The following is a 24646-nucleotide window of genomic DNA, read 5'->3' on the forward strand; positions in this document are numbered from 1 at the left end:
TTATGGTGGATTAACTAAGCCCTGTGACCTGCCTCTGTGATGTTAAACGCTGCTCAAAGTGTGCATCAGATTTGCGTTGCTTTTTGAAGTGACAGTAACTATTCTGTACCTCCGCTTCTGTTTTCTTCTTCTTTTTCAAACTACAAGTTCACTGCCCCCCTCCTCTGTTGAGGTGGCTGCATTTTGGGGGCACTGACTGTGTACACGGAATCTGCCATGTTAGACTGGAAGACACGGTGGGTTCTTGCGCTTTTGAAACGTGGGCTGCTCCCATCACAGGCCCCCCTGAGCAGGGTGGGCTCAGGGACCATGGAGAGTGTTAAAGCAGAACAGATGTTGGTAAAGAAGCTCTTGAAGACCTTGGGCAAGGACACCAGAGCTGGAAAGGCCAGTGGAGGCTCGAGTTTGGATTGTGTGAGGCTCCTGGGCTGGCTCAGGGAGCAACTGGACTGGGTAGAGCTGGGGTGGTGACTGAGAGCTGCTCCCTTGTCCAGAAAACTAGCCCAGAACTGAACGAGCTGGAGGTGGCAGGGGGGGGTGGTATCTCCCATCTTCTAATCCTCCACTCAATCAGCTCCTGGCTTGGTAAATCTTTGGACATGACAGAATTAAAGCTCTTGTGTTCACAACATTCCTGTTCTGGTTGAGTTACATCATGTCTCTGGTTTCTCCTGACTTTGTTTATATGCTTGACTGCAAACTCTTCCTCAGATAGGGTCATGTTTATGAGTCTTAAATGAGTTGATCTAGTCCCTGTGAGCTCTATATTGAAGTTCCAGGCTGTAGCTGCTTAAAAATAAACAGCTTTTTCTGCAAAGGTGCGTCACAGCATTGGACAACTGAGGTCCCCCTGGAGAAGCATCCCTGGACTACCCAGCCTTCTGCTGCAGGCTCATTTGGAAATGGCCTTTCCACACAAGACCAGTGCTTAATATATCACTCAGGCTTTGTTCATTGTCTACAGTTAGTTGTCTAACCTAGGTTCAGCGAAGTAATTAGGAAAAATAATTAACAGCTCTCAGTGATGAAGCAACCTCTCTCTCCCTCCCCTCTCCCTCACCGTGCGGTGCACCTTAGTAGTGACTCAGAAAACACAAGAGGACATTATGAATCAAAAAATAAGTCTTTACCTGTAATTAACTGTGCACACAAAAAGAAAAACGTGGTGATCAAGCAGCCATTAATAGTTGCTTTACTGGAGGAGGATACACCAGAATCAAATGCTCATGGCAAAATGTCCCTTTAAGTTGTGGTTCTTCTATAACATTTAATCCAAACAAAAATAAGTCTCTACCAAAAAAAGTATTTGAACCGTACACTCTACGGACATGTGTGGATAAGACACTGCACTCCTCACGTACCATATGCCTAATGGCCCCTGCGTTCTCTGTAAGTGCAAGAAAACAAAACCCAACAATGAAAATACAAAATCAATGCAGCAACTAGAGTTGTAGGCAACAGTATGTGTGCGGCCAGGCCAGGCCAATGGTGGGACGTGGGACTATGCAGCACGGATGGACCAGAGTCCCCCCTTCCCTCCCTCCCCTTCCCCTGCCTGTTGTGTTACGGGGCTCTGGAGTTGTCATGACAGGCTCTTCCAAAACAGGACACTAAGAAGAGGAAAAATAAGAACACCCCAGCCTATATCAAAGTAAATAAAGTAATAATAAAAAAAATATCCCTTAGATTGCGGCACTATGTCATCAGGGCCCCGGTGGCCCCGGCCCCAGGTCGCCCTGTGTGGAGCAGGGAAGGAAAGTCACTGCACGGAGGGAAGGGTGGGCTCCGTGGGCCCCGTGTCCCCAGTGGGCTGTGGGACCGCGGCCCTGGCACAGGCTGGTGCCGTCCCCGCGCTGCTGCTCGGCAGCCGGCTCTGCGCTGCGGCCACCCCGGCTGCTGCCGGGATGGGTTTGGTGGCAGGAGTCAGCCCCTGATTTTCTGCATACCTCTCTGCTTGGAAAGTGGACCGAAAGACGTTGTGCAAGTCCTAGTGTGAAGGAAGGCGGAGGAGACGGTGGGGAGAGCCATCCGTTACCTTAGTCTCCCCAGGTCCCTCGGGTGACGTGCCTGGGCTGGGCTCCCTCCTCTGCAGCTTCAGAGGTCCACCCGGCCGCGCAGCTGGAGGGCGAGCACTCCAAGGAGGATGGTGCCGAGGCTGCCGCGCGCGCTGGGGCCACCGTTGCAGTCCTTTTTGTCAGCTTCGCACCGGGATTGCTGGCACAGGACCCCCTTGAAGCCCACGGGGCAGACACAGCGCTGGTTCTGGTAGCAGGTGCCGCCGTTCTGGCAGAGCAGGAGCTCGTCATCGCAGACGTTGGCTACAAGGTGGGAGGGAGGGAAGGATGTGGGTATTAGGCTGGGGTATGTTAAACCCTTTGACTGCAGCAGCAACTAGAAACTTTGGCTTTCTTCTCGAGTTCATAGGGGTTAAATTTTCCAACCCTCATAGTGCTAGAACAGCCCTAAGTCCAGAGGAACACAGTGGGGGCTGCAAACTCCAGGGGCAAAGCTATCAAGTCATTTTGGGTTTGGGAAGAATGGCTGGAGTCTGCTCCCTGCACACCCTGAGCATCACAGGGCACCAGAGCAAGCAGTACTGAAGATCCCCAACTTGTTTGGACCCAGCTCACATCCCCGTCTGTCCCTCTGGCTCAGATACTTACGGAAGCAGCCCTGTCTCCAGTAGTAGTTGGGCAGGCAGTCATCGCACTTGGGCCCCATGGCACCTTCTTTGCATTCACAGTAGCCGGTCTCGTTGCAGCGGTCGTGCATGGAGCCGATCTGGTTGCAGTTACATTCTGGCCAAAGACAGGGCTGTTAGTGCCTGTTCCTGCCTGGGGGCTTTGTGCCCCGTTAACGCCCTGAGAGAGGTGTTGGGGACTTTGGAAAAGCCTGGCTATGTGCTACAGGAGGGATCTTAGAGACTTAAGGGCTGGGAGGGCATGGTTGCATGAGAGGCTTCAACAGTGCAAACAGCCATAGGTGCAAAGACCACCCTCCTTTGGAGCTGAGCAGCTCCTGGTAGAGCAATTAATCTGAATCAAGTTGGAAATATATTATTTGGGCTTTGTTTTCAGGGAAGAGATGCCTTGGCATGCTGCAGAGACTGTAACGGCTGCTGTCTTTGGGAAGCATGCAGGTGGACACACCACACTCCAGAGAGGAGCTGGACTGAAGCCCACCCCACAGAGCAGGGTCCCACACGAGCCATCCCATGTCCCGGTGCCGCTGCCCGAGGCCACTGAAACTCTCACCTATGCATACATTCTCATCATCCAGCTCCGCCGAGCTGTTGCGGTAGAAGCCCAGGCGGCAGTGCTGGCAGTGCTGGCCCCTCGTGTTGTGCTTGCAGCTCACGCAGGTCACCACGTTCAGGAAGTCGATGTAGCTGCAGCGGTTGGAGTGGCCGTAGCATTCGCAGTCTACGGAGAGGAGGAGAGAGCTGGGGAGCTGGGCTGGGACCATCCTCCCTCATGCGGGGCAGAGGAGAGGAGCCACAAGGCTTTGGAGGAGGCTCCTACTCTGGGGAAATGCAATGGCCACTGCTGACTGGGGTGGGCTGGGGTGGGGTGGGCAGGATGAGTGCGCACAGCGGCTGCTGTTCCTCACTGCCATGGAGTAATCGGGCTGGAAATCATCGCTCAGGGAGCAGAGCGGGGTCAGGGGGCTCTGTCTCCTTGGGGTGAGGACAGGCAGGAGCCAGCCCACGGCTACCCCAGGAAATGCACCATCATGGGAGCAGGCTGTGGAGGGGAGTCAGGTGTTAATTAACAAAGTGCCTTGTTAACAAGCAGAGCTCAGCTTGGTGCCTGGGTTTGGCGCTGGTGGGGCTGCAGGACCTGCAAGGGAGCTGTGCTGGGGTGCAGGGCCCCAGAAAAGGCTCTGCCAAAGGCTGCACGTGGCCTCGGTGTGGCAAGGAGGGACCCAGCCCATGGGATGGGGCTGGCAGGGGGTGCAGCAGCACCCACTGCCTCCCATGATCAGAAATCCCTGCTGCATGTCCAGGTAAAACCTTGCTGCCTCTCCGGCTTTTTCCTCTCTGTGTCCCTTCTCAGCATGCCCCTTGCTGTTTTACCTCCCAAACCAATGCTGGTCTTGAAGCAGGTGACTTCCAGGTTAAATGCTTAAAATGGGGCTATGCAAGGAAGTGTGGCTTGTGTGGGGTCCTTCAACAAACAGTGGGCAAGTGCAGGAGGGCTTGAACTGGGGCTGCCTGGCACAGCACAGGGACATCTGCAAAGGCCGCTGGCAGCAGGGGAGATATCCCATTGCCTGGCCAAGTACTGCTCCTGTCCCCAGGGCTGACCTCTCTCAGCTGTGGGCATGTGTTAGAAAACAACCAGCTGGGTTTAATTTCTAGCCAGAGGAATTTGATTACTTGCTTCTTGTGCTTTCTTTTTATTACCATGACTTGGGACCATGGCTACCTTGCAGTGTTAGATTCAGGGCACTGGATTCTTTCTGGGAGTTTAGAAGTGTAACACAGGAGGAGAGGAGGTGGTACCCTAGTTACCTTGTGGCCCAGCTGCCCTGGTCACGAGTTGTCCCAGCCAGCATGGCCAGGGGATAATGTGAGCAGAAACAGTGTCAGCCAGGTCTGAGCTTCCCCAGCCTTTGGAGAAGAGGAGGGAGGCTCAGAGCTGGCGTTTTGTTCCAAGCATTAAACATTTGAGGATGGCAGAGGGATGGGAGGGAAGGGTGTGGGTTGGCATGCGCATGCTACTGGAGGAGAGATTTGTCTCAATGAAATGAAGATGAGGGAAGATGGAGCAGAGCAGAGGTTTCCCCACGGTTCACAGCTGCTTGAGGAGGAGCTGAGAGTCTGCTGTGATCTTCACCTTCTGTGAAACAACTTCTGCCTGTTTGACTAATACCCAGTGAATTTCAACTCAAATACTTCTGGCTGCTGCAATTCCCAAGTGTTGTTTCTAGGGATGTACTCCTACATACAGCTAACCACAACTGGACTGCCAAACCCTCCCCACCTTCTCCATGTCAGAGGCTGCTGGAGCACATCACCTGGGCAAAGACTAGGAGCACTGGAGCACCACGCTCTTCCTCTTACCTTTATATGTTTCAATAGGAGCCACTGGGCCAGAGTCTGGTTTGAGCCGGATGAGTTTTGAGCTCTTTGAGGATGCTTAAGAAAAATCAAGAGACATGCTTTTTCTCACCGCTTAGCACCACTCCATGTCCTACCCTACTGTGAGCAGCTCTGCCATGAGAACAATGCCGAGCCGAGCCAAGAACACCGCTCTGGCAGCACTGGCATCTATTTCTGCACCAGACAGCTGGTAGCTGCTAAATTTCTCCTCTTCTTCTCCCCTCCTCAAAGTTTGATGCATGAAAAACTCAATGCACAGTGCTATTGCAATGTGCAGAGCCGGGAGGAGCTACTGGCACATCCTCCCTTTATGCACATTTGATATGAATCAGGATATTCAGGATAAGGATTTTCAAGTCTGAACAGTTTCAAAAAAACCCAAATCTACTGCCCATGGCCTCAGTTTGATGGAGGTCATGCCAACTGGCACCCGAAAAAGCTGCTAGGAGTGCAGCTAGGAGGAGGAACACTATGGAGGTGGCATCTGGCAGGGCTTGGTACAGGGTCCTGCAGAGCACGTACCACTCCAGCCCGGCTTGTCCCCACCAGCACGTACCTGGCTTCTTCCCATGCCTCTTGCCTGCAGAGTGTGCTGTGTGCCCTGCTTTGCTCTTCAGAGCTGCTACACCAGATGATAAAAAAAAAAAAATATCTGAGTGCTGTGTTGGGGAGAGGGCTCCCAGAGCCAGCCCAGTATGGCTGGACTGGGATATTTCCTCAGGGTTAGGGGATGCCCCAGCTGGGATGGTGCTTCCTTGGGGCTGTGCTGCCAGCCAGCCAGCCACTGGTCCCACACAGAATCACCAGGGTGCTGGGGGTAAAGGCCGTTCCTTCCAAACTGAGCTGATGGGGTTTGGTGCTTGGGGGGTTTTGTGTTTTGGTAACCCCAGGAAGGGGCAAGGTGGAGCAATGTTGAGACCCCACAGGGTGTTTAGGAATGGGTTCCACCGGTGTCTGTGGCGTGCCAGCCTTTGCACAGTGCTGTGGTGCTCAGGGAGGTGCTGGGTGGGCACTGCCAGCTCCGTCCCACTGGTGCTGGTCACATCCCCCCGGCGATAGAGACAGCAGGAGGTGGCCGTGCTCCCACCCCCAGGGCTCAGCCATGTCAGAGTGGGCCCGCTCCTGTCTCTGATGCCATTTGAGAGGCTGCTGTGGCATTGGGTCCTCCTCAGGTCTCCACGGCTTCTCCCGGTCCCGTGGTGGGCTGACATGGTGCCCAGACACTCCTCCACCGACACGGCCTCTCCAGCTTCCATGGCTGTGACTGGCCGCCGTGGTGCCCAGGCCCTGCTCTGCCACCACGGCCTCCCCCATCCCCTGGCACGATGGCCGAGCACGGAACATGGCAGCCTCTTCTCACAGCCACCACGGCTCAGGGGGACCAGGGCCTATTGTCCCTGCCATGAGGGAAGTGGGGCAGCCCAGAGGGGAAGGAGCAGCTCAGTGGGTCCCCAGGGTTCTCCAAAGCCCTGCATCTCTGCAGTGGGTGCTGCAGGCGGCTCTGGGGGCCATATCCCTGCGTAGAAGCCCCCCCATGGTTGTGCCTATCCCTCATGAGGAAGGGGCCATGGCCGTGAGGAAGCTCTATGGGGTGTTGGGAGCACGGTGATCTGCTAACAGGGCTTAGCCCTGTTGGGCCAGAGCAGTTGATCAGCCCAATTAATCTTGGCAAGGGGAAGGTGTATGCCCCTCGCCCCGTGGCAAGAAACCCCTTCCCAAAGCAGCTGAGGCACACTCCCAGGGCCCAGAGACAGCCCTGCAGCCATTCCAGCCCCGAACACCTCTCCAAAAAGATCTTCATGGGGCTGGATGAGCAGAACTGAGCTGAGGCAGACCCTCTGAGTAGGAGAGCAGATTGTACAATAGTGGCTCATGCTGAGGATGGGTGGGTTGTCCTGACCTACAGAAACTTGGGGAGAAACCTGTCCTGCCCTGTCCTTGGGGATGTGTACAGCCTTACCTTGAATGTTCTCAGGAGGATCCCGTGGCTTCATCTTGGGTCCAAGTGCTGCTGTGTTTGGTGGATGCTGAACAGCTTACAGTGGCATCAGTTAGAGAGAACGTCAGATTTAATAGAGATCTCCCTTTCGTTTGCTTAAAAAGGTGGTGAAGGGACACTGGAAGCTCTAGGCAGGTATCTAGGCTTGGTTGGTGGAACCATGTCTAGTTGAGGATGTGGTGAAGCAGGAATGAGAGACAAAGTCTCCTGGAAATTAGAGACTTTTAAGTGTGAAGAGAGACAGAAAAAGTACTCCTAAGAGGAGGGCATGGGAGCTGCTGAATGGGCAAGTGTTGGCATGTGGTCATTCCATTGCCCAAGCATAGACAGAAGATGAGTCTGCAGACCACTCTCAAGACTCAGAAGCCCCCCTTGTTTGGCACAGACTGTCAGCATTACCTGGCATTGATGCCCATGGTGTAGCCCTATCTCTTGTTAGAGTATCGAAGACAGTTTTGTCTCTCTGTGAGGCCGGAGACAGACCCAAGGGCACAATTCCAAAAAAAGCCTCAATTTCAGAACTTTCTGCCCCCCAGTTGAGTATTTCCAAACACTGGGTTGTGCCCTGGGCCCAGCTTCAGCTGTTGTTACCTTCTGCACTGGAAGGGATGCTAATGTCTATGGCTGGGGTGAGCTACAGGCATCTCAGCTGGGAAACAGCACTTGAGCACCAACAGGCAACTGCTGAAGCGTATGTGCTGGTAGGAACCCCGAGGAGGAGAAACTTCAGCCTCAAGAGCCAGCATGAAGCCTCCCAAGGTTCCCACCAGGAGCAGCTCACCTTAGGCAATCAAGCAGGAGACCTGAAGCAAGGAAATACATAAGAAGGCATCTATGCTACAAACGACATGGGCCTATCTATTTACAAAGTTATTCTGCTCTTCAAGCAGAGTTCAGGCTTGGGAGACGATGGGATTTCCATGATACTCTCCGTTCACCTCAGCAGCAAGCTGTGAACAATTTCTTCTACCACTCGCCATCCTCATCTTTCATGTATACGACTAAACCCCGAGGCTCAATCCAGCCTCACCAGATTCCCAGCTGCATGTCGGGCACAAACAAACCCTGAGTTTTTTTCCCAGGTGGGAGGACGAGAGAGCTGCATGGAAAACGGAGATGCAGAACTAGAAACTAAAGCGTTTGCCGAGAGTCGGGAGCTGGGACTCGCTCAGCCACGCGTCCTCCTACCTTCTGCTCCTGGGCCAGCCTTGCCCACTTGAAGGGGGGCAGCCGCTGACAAGCCGGTGTAGTCTTGCAACGATCAAAGGGGAAAACAGTGTTACTGAGTGTGCTGGGGGGGGGGAGCTGGCAGCCAGCGAGGAGCTCTGCGGTGCTCTGATGGAGGGCCAGGGCTTTGGAGGACACCGCCAGCCCAGATCCCCGTCCCGCGTGGGTTTCCACGCCTGCTCCCTGCAAGCACCGCTGCTGGCACTGGGCAACTGGTGCATCCTCGGGCACTGGAGGGGCCGGGCAGCCCTTGTGATGGAAAGGGTGGGGGGCAGCAGTGCGCTGAGCTGCCCGTTCTCAGCCCCGCTTGAACGCGCGGTGTTTCGCTTGTGTGTTTGCATCAGGACCTCAGTGACTGAGCTTGTACCCCTCTGCTTTGAAATAATGGGATGGAGAAATGGCACAGGTGTCTTAGGATGGAGGTACTAAGTCCTGGTTTCTAATCCAAACTTCTAGGCTCTCATTCAGGCTCTGCTCTTCCCTCAGAAATACCAATTAAATAATTTGCAAGCCACTGCAGAAAAATTAAACCAGTAAGAAATTTATAGATCACTTGTTTGATTTCCCTGCAAACCCTCACCCCCACTGGCTCCATACCCCTTCCTGCCTCCTCAATATTGGTAGCAATCTTCAGGTTTGCTAGAAAACAAACCATGGGATAAAATTTTAAAAGCCATATTATTAATTTCAAGCTCCAGTTGGGTAACATAAGGAGGAGGAGGAAAAAAAAAAAAAAAATCACGATCCTTGCCAAGTTTCAAAGGACAAACCCGAGTAGGAGAGAAATGTGATTTCCCAGCCTCGTCAAGGGGATGATAAACAATGCAGAATAAAAAAAGAAAAAAAAAAAAAGATTATTTTTTTTTAATGACGAGCTCTAAAAGAAGGTGATAGACATTGTCCTTTTCAGTTGGAAAGTGGAAACCAATTGATATTAATATGGTGTTAAAGAGAATATGAAAAAAGCCCTGTGCAAATTGGCAAGGGTTTAATTAGAGTCACAATAAAAAACAGCCCTGGAGGCATTTTGCTTTTTAGTCATTCACATACACCTCCACTCAATGGCATTTACAGAGCCAGGAAAATTATTAATGCTCATTATCCTGACAATCTTTCCCTTGTAGCTCTTGGACATTAATGGACAGTTTTACATTTTTGGGAGGGGAAGAGATATGTTTCACCCTCAGACCCAGTTCATACAAATGGGAAACACTGGGCAGCTCTTATCTCAGAGGCTTGTGTGAGTCCTGCTGAAAATTGCTGGTCTTGGTGGATTTCTGGGGAAGTAGCATAAATTGAACCAAGAAGTCACACTTCACAGCAAAAACCAGTGGGGCAAACACTGCTGGAGTAGTGGGGAAGGACCCTGAAAAAGTCCTCAATACAGAAACATGGGGTCCCCTTTCTGCAGGACCTACACAAAGCCAGGCTTTTGGTGTTCTTTCTGCTGGAGCTCTTAACCATCAAGCAGGGTGCAGGTTGGTTTTGTTTTTCCCAGAGGTGAACTGGTGCTGCCAAAACTGCTACAAACCAGAGCACGGCAAATGGAAGCAGGAAAAAAAAAAAAAAAAAAAAAAAAAAAGAGAGAAGCTTTTTTTGCTTATTTTGAACGTGGGAAAAATGTAACAAATGTCAAGGAAGAATTTGACAGACTCCAAGGAAGGTTTTGAAATAACAGAACTGCAGAAGGCAAATGAGAATAGCACTTAATTCATTCTCCTTAGGGTAACTCTGTGATTTCCCTTCCTTCTACCCATTTCGGCAGCCTCGAATGCCTTCAGACAACAGACCGTGCCCATAAACTCATTCTTCTCTCCCCTCTCACCACACGACAGGTGACCGGGCACAAAAGCATCCTACGAACATGACCACAGCTACACCTTGACCACGGAAAACACCATGAGCAGCCAAAGGAAGCAGATGTCTAGCAGATTCATGCAACCCAGAGACAACCCAAATCTAATCTACTCCTCTAGCCTACGTGCTATGTTGCTTTTTGCCTTGCCGCTACCCACTAGTGTGCGGAGGCATGAAGGAGAATGGAAAAACACATCAGTCTGGCTTTAAATATCTGGTTTTTTCTGTGTTTCTCTCACGGGCATAGAAGCAGTGAACGCAGAGGTTGGTCTGACGATGCTTGCTTATGGTGGGAAGAAGAAATTCAGAGGACAGAAGATAGTGTGTAAATTAGAGGGTGAAACAGCACAGGGATGGGGCAGGGCTCTAACAGGACTTTTTTTTTTTTTTTTTTTTAATGTCTGTCTGTCTGAGCTGGCTTTAAAGCAAGGAGGGATCTGTTTAATGCAAACGGGCGTTTTACCAGGAGCTTGAAGGGGCATCTCTTTAACAAGGTGTTTCCCTCAAGGTCTAGGTGAGTAAGATTCACAGCCCCTTGGGCATATCATGGTATTTAAAGAAGCACTTTACATTTTGCAGGACCAGAGAGGGAGGAATATCTCTGGTCAAAAGCAGATCAGAATTAGGCTGTGCCTTGATTCCCTGCTGCTGGTCAAAGGCACACAGTGGACCTTTGGCATCAAACCCAGCATGCTGCCCTGGTAAGAGAACAGGTCCCTGAGCTGCTGGGTGGCCCTGGCTACCTTCTTATTTGGAGCAGCCCCTCTGGGGACTGTCTCCAACCCCAGGCACACGGTTCTGGGGTGGGACCTGGCTCTGCAGAAACTTGGATGGGTATCTGGATGAGGGCAAGGAGCTCTGAGCTCAGGCCTGACCATATCAAGCCAGATATGCGGCAGCTACACTGAGTTTTATTTATTTATTTAGTCACTTGCCATCAGTTAATGAAAGCACTATGAAAACATTTTTTTTCTGCCCAGGAAGCAGGTTTTGGAGTAGGAATAAACCCTAAGGTGCGTGATGCCAGGTCCCTCAGGACAGTTTGGCAGGAGAGACTACCCCCACCACCCCCAATCCCACACAGATGCTGTCCTGCCCGCCCCAGATGTATGACACAAGCGAGGCAGAACACTGCAAATCATACACAAGATAGACACTAAACACACCACCCACACGTACGCAGCACTTGCAAGAAAAATAGACCTAAAATGTTGCTATGGGTGAGCATGGATAAAAATCAAATGACCCCAAGAGTGTGGTGCAGATGTAGATGTGGTCCCCTGTCGCTGCTGAGGCCATGGTGATGGTGTGAGCTCTGGGCAGGGGTGGTGGATGAACCTCCTTCTGCACATGTACAACACAAATCGGGGTGGGGAGCACTTCTTAACAGACCCTAGACTTGCACTCTTTTGCTCAGGGTCACTGAAGTTGGAGCTAAACCCTTGGCTTCCTGATTAAGTACTCAAGCAGGGTACTTCCATGAATATATCTATATTTGCATAAACATGCAATCAAGTTTCCTCATCCCTTTGACTGGCTTCTGGCAGCTCCCCCAGACAGACTGTTACTAACATACTGTGGGTGTAAAACGTCCTCCTGGGAAATATCAGGCCCAGAAAGCATGGCAAGGGGAGGAATGCGTGTCTAATTCCCCCATGAGAAGCTTAAAAAAAATGTCCTGCTGTTAAGTTTTATCTGCTCATTCCCAAAAGACAAGTGAAAACGCCGTCTCCTTGTTCACGGCGGGGAGGGAAGGAGGAACCCCCAGAAAAAGGACAAAAGTTTTCCTCCACGGGGTGATTTTTAAAATTAGGAAGGGGTGTTTCTGGCACGTGTGTGAGCTCCAGCGCTGCACATTCCCTCGCTGCTTGTACAGCGGCTGCCTGGGGAACGTTAGAGCACGGCTCTGCCCTAGGAAAACTGCCCTTGAAGATGCAGCCAGCCTGCGCTACATCCTTGAGTCTGGTCGCAGGGACCTGATGCGGGACTGGAAGAGCCAGCAAGGACAGAGCCAGCTTCTCCCTTGACCCTACGGCCCGTCCCTGGCAGGGCTTGGCAAAGCCTGCGGGCTGCTCGGCAGGAGCTGCCCGCTCGCACGCCGAGGCTGCAGCCCTCCACGGGGAAGGTTCCCCGTCCGAGCGAGCGGCTGGTGGGGCAGAGCAGCACCCAGCCTTCTCCATCGCGCTCTGGGAGCAGCACCCAGCCAGCACAGCGAGGGCAGCTCTCTCTGGTATCACAGGTGGAGTTCAGGGATAGAGCAAAATGGGGTACCATTCCCCTCTCCTTCCAGCCAGGCAAGTCTGGATACCCGGTTTAATTTTATGGCGGGACAGTAAAGCCTTCATTGCTTTCCTGCCCTGCCTTGTGATGGAGCTGTAAGAGAGCATCTCTTGCAGCCATGCCAGCCCTGTGCAGGACAATGTTGGCAAGTGGCTGTAGGAGGGATGGATTTTGAAAACCTTTTCTTTTTAAAAAAGCAGAACTGAGAGAAAAAAGGGAAAAGCTTTGGTTCCCCTGCATCCCTTCTTGCTGCCCTGATAATAACAGAGTGACAGCAGAGTGAGATCAGCTGGTGAAGGGGGATGTCAACCCATGGCATGGTTGTTTCTTGGCTCTGAGGTGGACCCGTTGAGGCTGGCTCCCTGCTTACAGGGACCATAACGCTTGCTCCTCGCCCCTGTTACACACGTCAGAGTGTCCTTGGACTGAATAGAGAGAACAACAAACCAGGACTGCCCAGAGGCTGGGGGCACGTGAACAGAGTCAGGGTGATTTTTATCCATCTCCCTTTATCATCCTACAAAGCAGATAACCAGGCCCACCGACACGGCAGCCCTGTGCGTTCCCCACCACCGCCAGGATGGGAAGCAGCCGAAAAGAGGAGCCTGGGGGCAGAGTCCTGGCTCTCTGAGCGAGGCAGGGAGGGTGGCACCCACCTGGCTGGGTGGTGGCAGCAGGGAGGGAGGTGCTGGTTGAGGTTGTGGTGGCGTGTGTTGCAGTGGTGGTGTTTTTTGCGGTGGCAACCCGCTGCCGCCGCTCATACGCTAGCAAGCAAAGGGAAGAGGCAGGAGGCACTTACTGGGAGGGAACGGAGGGTTTACTTGCCAGCCCACACACCCACGAGGCTGCTGCTGCTGGGGCTGAACTGGTGACCGATTTCTCAGCGCGGTTACAACTGGGGCACCAAGAGGATTAAGGCGATGGCAGCTCGATGACGCTGGATGCAGCGCGTGAGTGTGTGCGGGCAGGGGCTGGAGGCTACGGCCGCATCAGCTTACTCTGCTGGCGCAGATTTGGCTTAAATACTTACAGCTCTATCACAAGATAATTGCCAATTAAGCTGAAAAGGGGAAATGAAAGCACACCTGGGCAGAGGTGGGGTGAGGAGAGGGTGGGAGGTGCAGAGGAGCCCCCAGCCCACCCTGCTTGATGTTCCAGCTGGCAGAGCCTTGCCCACCCCGGCTCTGTAACCGTCCCTGCTGTCGCCCCGCAGGCAGCAAACTACCTGGCACCATCAAAACCAACCCGTACCGCTGGTGTGTATTAATTTCCACCGGCAACCTTCGTTTGGCAGGGCAAATTAATTGATGGCTTAAGGTTGGTGAGCCCCCGCGGAGCTGTGCAGGAGCGATCCTGGGTGCGGTGCTCACCCCCCCCCCCCACTTGCCACAACAGCCCGAACTGAAATAACACTCGAAACACAAATGCCTACTTAACTTACACCTGCTGCCCTCCTGTCCTTGTTTGTCCCACTGCTCTATGCAGATTATCATGCTTAATTTCATAATAGCCCTGAGCTAGTTTAAATACTTAATTTAGGTCACTTCTAGTCTCCTATGCAGGCTAAATAATCTCTCCTTAACCAGCCTTGGACACAAATCCCTCCCGTCCACCTCCTGTGCATTGCTCCCAGCACCCTCCCAGCTTCTCCCTAGCAGAAAATTTTCGTGGGAAACATTTTCCAGTGAAATAAAGGTAGCACTGAGGATGCCAAGCTCTGTTAAGGGGGGGAAAAAGAGTTATTAAAATGGTTTTGACCAGAAAAGCAAAGAATATTTTGGACTGTTAAAACATTTTTTTTTTTTTTAATCCTAAACTACTTGAGGAAGACTTTTAATTTTATATTTTTAACCATTTAAATTTAACTGCTTAAAATCTAAATATGGTTCATTTACCCAGAAAAACTGCCCTCCACATTTCAATTAGGTGCATTTTCCTTATTTTCATTTGCATTTCTCTGAAACTATTTCTCCTCCAGTTCTTTCCACTTGCCTGCAAACCAAAGAATTCATTATTCATTCAGCTCTCCTATTTGTTTCTTCTGGAGGGTAATTCCAAGCCACAAAATTCAAACCCAGGCTTCTGCTTACCCAAAACTCAAGGCTCTGTGATATCAAACTACCTCCAGCTTTGTTAAATAAGGAGTCCTATCACATCATCAATCTTTCAATAGAAATCCCCGCTGAGCTCTACTGTCTTTGCTGCCGACACTTCATAGACATCTGTTTGCATACATACACGTGTACATACAGATGTACACAAACTCTATACATGTTTTTTTGTCGATAGCCCAAGGTGACCCTGGCTGAATGCTATGCCAAATAATTGAAACCCAGATCCTTCTCAGAGCAGAATTCTGCAGTACTGGGAGGTGGGGGGAAGTTCACAGCGAGCACTGGTGGTTTTGAAGAGTCTTTTTTTATTTCCTTTCCGGCTGCCATACTAACGAACCTCATGGGGGGAAACCATGCCAGAGGAAGAGGCAAAATGAGGCTACTGAAGTCAAAGGAAGAAAATATAAGACTCTTTGACAGGACAGAAAATGAGGCACAATTAGGGAAGACGTATTGCCTAGAAAATGATAATGGACAGAAAATAACCATTTTTTTTTTCTCTAGTGACATGCACAAAGACCATGCACCGAGGTGTTAAATGCCAGCATTTCAGTTATGTTTTTACTTACTGCCAAAGGCTGAGCCTGCAGCTGCACCTGGAAAAACAAGAAGAAGCCCGGTCACTGGAAGCAGGATGCCATCAGCTCTGGTACCAGCAGAAGATCAAACAGACACATGACGTGGGACCGAACAGCAACTAATTAGCGGGGGTCTGGCTCATAGGCATAGCAGTTTGCTGCAACATCTCAAAAGCTGCTTTTGTCAAACCACAGAGGCAACCAGACAGTGCTGTCTGGGGTCTTGCATCTCCAACTTTTCACCTGGGGAAGAAAAACCACCTTGATCCTTTCTGATGGGCTTTTCTGTTATCCATTTGCTTGGCCTACCGTTAAAGCCCAGCAAAGGACAAGGATATCGGCTGAGGATCACTCTTCTAAGTACAAACTGTGGGGTCTGAATCAGCTTGTTGCACCTAGAGAAGTTCTCCGTGAGCAAGAAGGGTTGAAGACCCTTCCCACTGCAGCACTTGCTCAAGAGGATGCTGCAAAGCCACTGGCTTCCAACCAGCCCGTTGAAGGCCATCCAAGGATTGGCTTCTGGCTTTCAGCACCCAGGAGACTAACGGCCATGCTCCTCTCTACTGTAACAAGTGGATGAATCATGGCAAGTCTCAACTTTGCCTGAATATAAAGCACAGGACCACCAAGAGGAGAGGACTTCAGAGAACTGCCTCTGTTGCAGAGGAAGAAGATGCCGATGTGGGAAGGGGGAAGCAACAGAGAGATGGGGTGGGGGGGAGGAAGAAGACTGAGTGACAGATGGGAAGAGAGATGAATGGGAGAAGAAAGAGCAGAGGAGAAAGAGAAATAGGAAGAGACACAAGGAACGGAGGGGAGGGAAAGAGAGAGAACAGCATGTCTGTGCCTGTCAACACCAGAAATTCTCCCAGGCTCCTTTGAAGCAATGCAGCCGCTTGGTGGGAGCTGACAAGCTCGTTCCCTTTCAAAGAACCTGCTCGTCTACCAACCCTGGCACGCACAAAACATTCCCGTCACGGCCTTCGGAGCCTGAATTTCAGCTTTGATCATCTTAAAGCGCATAAATCTTTCAAAAAATTTGGGGGGAGGAAGGGAAAAGATTCTCTTTGGTAACACTCAAAGCTGCTGCTTGAAAGGCTGGAGTGGCTACTGTGGCTCTGTGACATTTAAACAAGTCTGCTAATGTGGACTGGACAGAAACCCAGGAGAACCTGGCCCATCTGTGATGTTTCCTGCCCCAATTCCCCTGCTCAAACGATGGTGGTATGCATCTTTCATCTCGCCTGCGCGCCTTTGCTTCTGTCAGTGCCTTGCTCCAGCAGGCAATTGGATGAGACTGGAGCTGCGCAGAGGGACTGCAGCTCGTGGCACTCGCCTGAAATACCAACATACACAGAACGGGACCTAGAAAGCAACCCAGAAAGCAAGCTGCACTCCCGCACTTGAGCAGTGCCAGCGCTGAGCCCATGAGCTATTTGACAGCCAGTGCTCTACTGGGGCTAAATATTATCTTCAAAGGACAGTAATTTGCATTGCCACAAAACCATGGACCTGTGTCTTGGTCCAAGTTCATCCTTCCTATTCTTGACCACCATTTGGACTTACCACTTAGCTACCATCCACCTCCGCACCCACCCAGATCCTCTCTCGTTTCTCTGCGTACCAAGACATGGGTAAATACCCGCTTCCCTTTCAAAAGCTGAACATCCTGCACTGATTCAAGATGGAGAAGGGCAAGATGAGAATCTGCTCCCATCTGCAGGCATTGTGCAGCCCAAGGTGGGAGTACGGCCAGGGCTGGCTCACTGCAGGTTACTTACATGCATTGGGGGACCCGTTGGGGAGAGGCAGGTAGGATCCTGCTCGCCAAGACCTGGAGCGAAAGTTCTTCTTGCACTTGCCACAGTCCTGCCCCGTGGTGTTGTGCTCGCACTCGCACTGAAGGCTGCCCTCTTTGAAGGTGCACAGGTTAGCATGGAGGTTGCATTTACACCTGGAAGAGAAAGACATAAGAGCTGTCAGGTATTACTGCTACTCCTCCTTGCCCCTGGCGTAGTGCATGAGAATGAAGCTGGGCTGGTTACCCCTTTTCTGTTCCTTCTGCAGGACTTTTTCACTGCACTCAGCTGTTTTCCCCAGGTGCCTGGTGCTGGAGTTACCATGTCCGCTTCCTTGCCCAAGCTGGATCTGCAGTCTCTATTCCAGGATGAGAGATACTTTACTCCCACCATCTGACTGCAGTAGCACAGACCGTTTAATGGTAAGTCAACATCTCCAGCTGAGACTCCGGGAAGGAGCCACACACATTTCTGGCTGTTACAGAAATCTGGGTGATTAGCTCAGATGGAGGCTTTTACTTGGAGGCCGAGAGAAAAGCCTCAGGTTTTAGATGGAAGAGCATGGCTAACACTGGTGGGACAGCCCCTTGACCCCTGCACAACGTACTAAAGTCAAAAGCGTTTTCTCCCCTGGTGTGAGGTTGCACAACACAAACCCTTTTCCCTATGTGCAGCACAGCCAGCCTGCTGTGACCGAAATAACAGAGAGAACAAGTCACCATCAGAATCTGCCTTTTAGTCCCTGCCTCATCAGAGAAGGCAACGATGAAAAACACTATTCAGCAATTTGCAAACATTAACAAACTTTTAATGAGCTGTAGTGCAGTGTGCAGGGAATAATTATCTCTGTGTACAATAATTCCTGTTGCTCAGACTCTGGAGGTAACTTGCGCAGAGCACAGAGGCTGAGCCCATAATTCACATGTAGCTCTGGTGACTCCCGGGCCCGAGCTCAGGCCATCAGACAGAGACTTCAGGGACCAAAACCTCTCATTTCATTCCAGACAGTGGATCCCTAGCACAGCTTGTTTTTTTTTTTTTCACTGCTTTGTGCAATAATTTACACTCTTGGAAGCAGAAGCATTAGAAAATGGTAATGCTTTGCCTTATGTGAACGGATAGAGAAATCTGACCGGGCAGTGCTTTATTTTACAGGGCTAATTGCACAAGAAATGCAGAGCTGAAGGGAACGAACCGCTTGCAGAGAAGATAGAGGAAACATGGCCTGCCTCTTCTTGTGCTCTGTCTGCAGTGGGATGAACAGTCTGGATTAGGCTGGGAGCTGGGTCCCTCCTGGCTGCTGGCACCGTTCATGGCCACCAGTTCCTGGTGCCTCTGCCCCTCTCCCTTGGAGCCCCCAAAGATGCTCCCCAGCTGCCTGCCTGACCTGCTGAGGCTGCCTTTGCTGTGCTCCTTCTCATGTGTGGCTGGATAAGATGACCCCATGTATGATTTTTTTTTTTCTCCCCCTCCCCTCTCTGTCCTTAATTCTAGCAAACCCTGCTCAGAGGCTAAGCATAAGCTGGATGAACAGTCTATCTCCCCATCTTACAACCCTGGCCTGTCTCTGACCAAGAGGAGGGAATATTGTAGTCTTTAAAAGGGAGGAAGAAAGAAAATGTGGTCCATGGAGCAGAGGCAGACACGCTCAGCATGCTCCACTTGAGTTTGTGTGTTAGTGAGCGCTGGAGATGCCGTGTCACGGCTGAAAGCACTAACAGCCTCTGAGCACCAGTGCTCTGGGAGCAAGCCGTGAATTCGAGCATCCAGGGGAAGGAAGCGGCTTTGGCTGGTGCCTGCACAGGACGAATGCTGTATTTCAGCTGCTCTGTGTCTCCTCCTCCGATGAGGAAGGTTTTTGGCTGAGCCGTCCCAGCCCTTTAGCAGAGGCGGTGCCCAGCCCTGGGGTGCTGCGGAGCTGGACTGAATTATTCAGTGTCCACACATCACGGCCGCCTTCTCTCGCTTCAAAACAAGCAGACGGGAGGAAAGCAGGCAAGATAGTGGGTTAAAGCAGGTCAGAGCCTCACTGCTGCCACTCTGGGCCCAGCTTGAATCAGAGCAACAGCTTCTGGGAGCTGCAGCTCTCTTCCCTTCTACCACTGGTGGGATTGAGGTGGTGGGAACCAGCAACCTTAAAATCCAGCTGATGGGGAGTTTAAGAGCCACAGGGGAGGCGATAAAAAGAAGGCAGGGCCTGGCATCCCCCTTATTTTCTCTGAAGTCTGAGATGACGTGAAGGTAGTGCCTGGCTCCTGTCCTTGACCCTGCTAGTCTCGCAATGGGCACGTCAGCCCTGGGTGACCACCACCTTGTCCCCTGCGGTGGCCTGCAGCAGCCTCTTTCACCCCTCTCTGCCTGTAGCACATCCACGCTCCTGGAATCCCCTGCTGAGGGCCAAGCAGCTGTTTTGGGGTGCTTCTGCTGGCTTCAAGCTGCTGCTGTGCAGGAGAGTGAAACCTGCTTGCCGTTAATTTGGCTCCAGCTACAAAAGTTCCACCACGCAGTGAGACCCAGCCTTTGCTACCGGGAGATGGAGGCACGGATGGTTGCAGGAGGCAGACAGACGTGCCTGCTGGTACGCACACACCGCTCAGGAGAGCCAGGAGCTGAGCACCAGCTCCTGGGACAGCCCCCAGCTGCCTCCCGTCCCTGCAAAGGCACCCACGCTCCCCTGCCAGCAGGATGGGGACAGGGTGGGTGCTCATGGACATCCCCCAGCCACTGCATGTAGGGGTGGTGGAGCACTGCTCTTCCCAGAGAAGACCCTCACTCCCTAATTGATGTAAACAAAGAAAATGGAATAAAGAGAAAGCAGAGGTAGCTGGTCACCCTGCCTGCCTGCGCCCAGGTCACTGATATTTCTCGCTGGCCGGCCCTTCGCCACTGTACAAAAGTTTTGTTATCCAAAGGATCAATTTTACTGGGGAATTGCTTTCTGAATTCGACCTTTGAGGATCATCAATCTAAGCAGAGAACTGTAACCCCAGCCAGCTGACCCCGCAACACAGCACTTTTCAGCCCAATCAATCAGGCTGCATTATTTAATAGCAAACAGCCGAGCGCCTTCAGCCAGCCCTGATTGCCAACCCCATTTTGTGTGAAGGTTTCTGCATCCGGGCCTCCCTGCTGTTTGGGCTCAGCTTTAACCCCTTCTTCAAGCTTTTCTGTCTCCTCCTCTGGGCCTGCAGCCTAAGGACGTGCACTCACCAATGGTATGTGCACAACGTCTTTCCTCAGCCAAGATCCAGCTGGTGGAGACTGGAGTAAATGGCATTAGCCCTGTCCCCTGGGTGGGAGCTGCTAGTCCTGCTTGCCTCTGCTCATCTTCCTTGGGCGAGAAGCCATTGCAGGAAAGAGAGGATGAAGGGAAAGGTTAGGAGCTACTTAGCAATGAGGCTTAAATAGCAGAAGTGGGGCAGACACCTGCGCTGTGTCCTGCAGAAGGCAGCAATGGCCCTGCTCCAGTCCCGGGGCCGCTCCAGCAAAGTGCTGGTTGCAATATGGTCTCTTTGGCTCCAGAGGAGATCGGAAGAGCTGGGAGCGTTTCTCCTCTCTAACTCATGGGTCAAGGCTGGCGGTGCCAGTGCTGTTTCTCGGTGAGCATTCAGAGCACGCAGAGGGTGCAGCCGTGGTGGGGCACAGCCCCGGGGAGAGCAGCCCCAGCTCACACCCAGCAGGAGCTACAGCACCCACGGGCACCCTCCACGGCCCGGGGGCACCCCAGTCCTGCGCTGGGCTGTTAGAAGGCGCGCACAACTGCCTTTTGCATCAAACAGAAACTGGCTCACACCTTTCCCAGCAAAAGTGGCTCCAGCAATGTGTGGCCCAAGACATTACAGTTTGCACGACGGGGTATTTATGAGTTTATTTCAGTGCAGGTCGTTCAGTGGCTGCCTTCCCTCAGAGTGGTGCAGCATGGTCTGATGCTGCCAATGCCTCCACCAGGGAACATCATGGAGCTCAGCGCGCCAAGGAAAGTTTACAGGAAAGTGTCCTTCTCTTTTTTTTTTTTTTTTTTTTTAACAGCCATAAAGAACTGTTTGCCATCCCTGTATTTCTCCAAGTCAGCATCCTGGAGGTCACAGTCTGGTGCCAAGCCCGTGTGTGAGGGAGGGAGATGCCCGTGCACAGGCATAGGAAAGGGGTGAAGGCGGGGGTGAGTGCCACAAACCTGCATGAGCCACACTGGGAGTGGGAGAGCAGCCCCTGTTGCTGAGCTTTCATAATAATGACTTTTGAAATAATTTTAAAAAGCCATCCCAGACCTTTGAGTTCCTTCCAAGGATTCTTATGTGTTTTACAACCTCTTTTCTGTCTATAACTCCACTTGCTGAGCAGGGAAGGAAAGCAGAGAAAGGCAAAGAGCATCTCTTCATCCCTCTCCCTCCCTGCGGGGCTGAGCCAGCTGTGGGGTGCTGACACCCCCTCCTCAGGCCTGATGCCATGACCCCACTGCTGTGCTGGGTTGGGCTAGAGGAGCCACACACTGGATGGAGACCTGTAGAGCTGCTCCATCCCTGTGTACCTCTCACCCAGCTCCCACCATGGCCCAATCCTGTCTTGCCCACAGCTCCTTAAAAAAACCTGGGTGAGGACATGGGGCAACAGAAGTCCACTACAGTGGGTGACCACCTCCCTTCCAAGTCTCCTTCCAGCCCAGCCTGTGCTCTCATCTCCACGCCGTGCTCTCCATGAGGACACTACTGCACAGCCACATGGCCCCAGGGATGTTGTGAAGACCTGGTCCCTTTCTGCTGGCTCCCGGGCCACCAGGCTCCAGCTTTCCCCTGCCACCAGCTTGGCAGTGGTGGCCCCTGCTCCCTTTCCGCTCGCCCGAGCTGGCGTTGGGGAGAGGCAGCACACAGCAGAGAGCTGCTAATGATTGCCATCCAAAGGAAGGCTTATGATAGCTTTCCCCTGAATTGTTTGCTCTCACTGTAATTGATGAGCCTTTAATGAGTCTCATGGGACAATGTGTTTGAAGGGAGCTCTTTCCTCTCCGTCCCCGAGGAAAATGATGTTTCAACTGATCTCAGCTCTTGGAGAAACATGAATAACTCTTCTCCATCTCTCTATTGTCATCCCCAGCCGTCGCTTGCAGCATACGCTGGCAGCTGCCTGGCCATGACTTACCCACTTTTTACCAGCTCCTTTGCAACTGTTTTGGCAGCTCAGCAAAAGCAGGGAGCAAATCTTTTCGGCAAAGCATAACGGGTGCTGAGCTTGGATTGTTTCTGGCCCATCTGTGCGTGCAAAAGCAGGTAAAAATAGCTTCTAATGGCTGGGCCACGGAAGAAGCACCGTCCCTTTGTGAAGAGCTGTTATATTAGGATTCACCTTGCTGGGAGATCGCTCTGGCAGAGGTTTGCTATTGCCAGTGGTTGGAGCAGGGCTGAAAGGGCTGAAGAAGGTGACAGCAACTCATTCATCGCAGGAGCAGGGCTGGGAGTGTAACTGAGCCTGCGGTCCAGGGACTGAAGGGGGAGGAAAAGCCATTTTAGTGTATTGTTTCTTTCTGCTTGAACCAGATAGAGAGGCATCTGGGTTTTGATGCTTTTTGCAAAGCCAAAAAACTGAAAAAAAACACCTGGTTTAGGTCAGAGGGACATGTTGTGAGGTTTTTTTTTTTTAACTTGTGGGTTTTCACTTTTGGTTGTGTGGTAGGGATGGATGAGTCTTCCTGGCAGGGAGGAACCCTCCTCACTGCCCTTCGAAATGATTTGAGGTTTGGGTTACAAAGAGGAGACAATTTAAAAGATGCCAAAGTGGAGAGCACGCTAGCTGGCTGTTCACATTCGAGAGGCTATTTATTTTAAATAAGTTGACACTCACCAGCTGTCAAGATCCTGCTGACTGGTGGAACATTATTTACATTCAAAGCTGTCTTAAAAAGCAAACACGAAACCAAACCTCCCCATTAGGGGGTCAGGCAGCAGAAGGGAGGAAGGGTGAAGAGGACATCACACGGATATGTGAACATAAATATTTGCAGAGTAATGTGTATAAATGCTCTTGGTCTTTCTTCTGGAATGCAATAATGCCTGCAATTGAGTTCATTGGCCAAATTGAATTTGGGCTCCTGTAGAAGTCTCTTTATATTAAGTGCTTTAACATACATCACCTTCTCAGTCTATCGATGAAATTCTATTATCCGCTCAGGGCCGGACGCAACTCGGCAACAAAATCGGAGGGGAAATAAAAACCTTCACAAACCGAAGGCAGAAGCAGGTAATAGGACCTTGGGCATCCATCTCCGGCTATTGACAAAGTGTCACAAGCATCTGGGGGAAGGAGGAGCTCTCCAGGTTTCTCGCTAACTCCCTTCCTCCCACTCAGAAAGTTTCCCCTTCATCTTGCTGCAGTGGGAGTAAAAACCTTTACAAGACTCAAGGAAAGCCAAGCAAACAGTTGCTGTGCATTAACTTAATTTAACTAACTGACCAAGAGCAAGATTTTACTTGAACTCAAGATAATTCCAGCCTGGAGGAATGCCAGGGAAATTCAGCCATCCTGCTCTCGGGGGCTGCCCAGCACGAGGCGAGGATGGGCTGAGGAACGTGGTGCACCATTGGCACAGACTTGGCCGTCCTTGACACGAGGATGCTGTTACCTCCTGGGACCCGAAGTCTGGCTGCCAGGAGCTGCGGGGGGAGGAGTGGGGACAGGCACAGGCACTGTTCATCCTGGTTTTCATGGTCTGCCCAAAGCTGCTGAGTGCAGGTAGAGGCTGCCCACAGTCTGCAGGGGCATTGGGCTAGTTCTTGGGGGATGTTTGGGTGAGCCCATGGCTATTTTGGAGGTGATGCTCTGGCACTGGGGCTGGGCAAGCTGAGCTGGGGAAGCTCATGCTCTCACAGATCCTTTACCCCAGGTCCCTGCCTGTCCCCCTTCTGCAAAGCAGCGGTGGTGCAGCTAGCAGGTCTCATCCTGCTTCTCAGGGAAAAACACTCAGTGGGGGCACTGGTCATCATGCAAAATATAAGACCCTCAACAAGAGACTGTTCCGTGGACCAAACCTTCTTCTTTCCTCCTGTCTAGAGACAGTTTTGTTGGATAAGTCAAGATTGCAAAACTGTATGGCTGGATGTGCTCCAACAGCTTCATCAATAGAGTCAGAAGGAAGAGCGTCCAAGCAGGGCAAAGCAGCCTGGAGGCAGCCAGGACGTGGTTTCTGCTGGCACCCCTGGTTCAAGCTGAGCTATGACTAGAGGGGAAGTGTGCTAAGCTGCCATCATTGTGCTGGCCTGGAGGGCAGAAGCAGGAGGCAGCCACCAGCCTGAGCAGGAATTGCTTCATCTTTAACAGCAATACAGCATTGAGCATCACCTCATCTTGAGAGCCACCAACAAGGCAGCAAAATATATCCCTTGCATGTGGCTACCACTGACAACTAACCAGCTCGGTTTTTTGAAGGAGGTGCTTTGGGGGGATGGCCTTGAACCTCCTGGTCCAGAGTGCCTGATCCCAGCTGTTGGCACCAGGATAACGGGCTGTGCAAATTCATTCTTATTCGCTAGCGCAAACTCTCTACTCCAAGTCACGCGGAGAGCAAAGCCCCCCCCCCCCGAGAGCATCCGTGCATGGCACCAGGAACCACACACGGGGAAGGCAGGGATCAAGGCAGGGGAGCACAGAGGACCTGTGCCTTCAGTTCTTTTGTGTAAGCAAAAGAGAAGCCAAGGAAA

General features: G+C 51.8%; 1 protein-coding gene across 5 annotated transcripts in view; it reads right to left on the bottom strand.

The window, feature by feature from the left end:
- Positions 1-1166: 1166 nt before the first annotated feature.
- NTNG2 (netrin G2) overlaps positions 1167-24646 on the bottom strand; it is a 51625-nt gene continuing 28145 nt past the window's right edge. The window contains exons 4-12 of one of the 5 annotated variants that reach the window (XM_042786883.1): positions 16941-17113; positions 15151-15177; positions 8292-8354; positions 7065-7139; positions 5661-5723; positions 5066-5140; positions 3255-3422; positions 2664-2798; positions 1167-2318 (exon numbers count right to left, since the gene is read on the bottom strand). In XM_042786883.1, the coding sequence (XP_042642817.1) occupies positions 2095-2318; positions 2664-2798; positions 3255-3422; positions 5066-5140; positions 5661-5723; positions 7065-7139; positions 8292-8354; positions 15151-15177; positions 16941-17113 (1003 nt within the window). In that variant the 3' untranslated portion in view covers positions 1167-2094. Of the gene's footprint in view, positions 2319-2663; positions 2799-3254; positions 3423-5065; positions 5141-5660; positions 5727-7064; positions 7140-8291; positions 8355-15150; positions 15178-16940; positions 17114-24646 lie in introns of all 5 variants that reach the window. The other 4 variants (XM_042786882.1, XM_042786885.1, XM_042786884.1 and 1 more) reach the window with 4 other exon arrangements.

Source organism: Tyto alba, unplaced genomic scaffold (assembly GCF_018691265.1).
Source record: "Tyto alba isolate M040663 unplaced genomic scaffold, T.alba_DEE_v4.0 Super-Scaffold_11, whole genome shotgun sequence".
Taxonomy (NCBI): domain Eukaryota; kingdom Metazoa; phylum Chordata; class Aves; order Strigiformes; family Tytonidae; genus Tyto; species Tyto alba.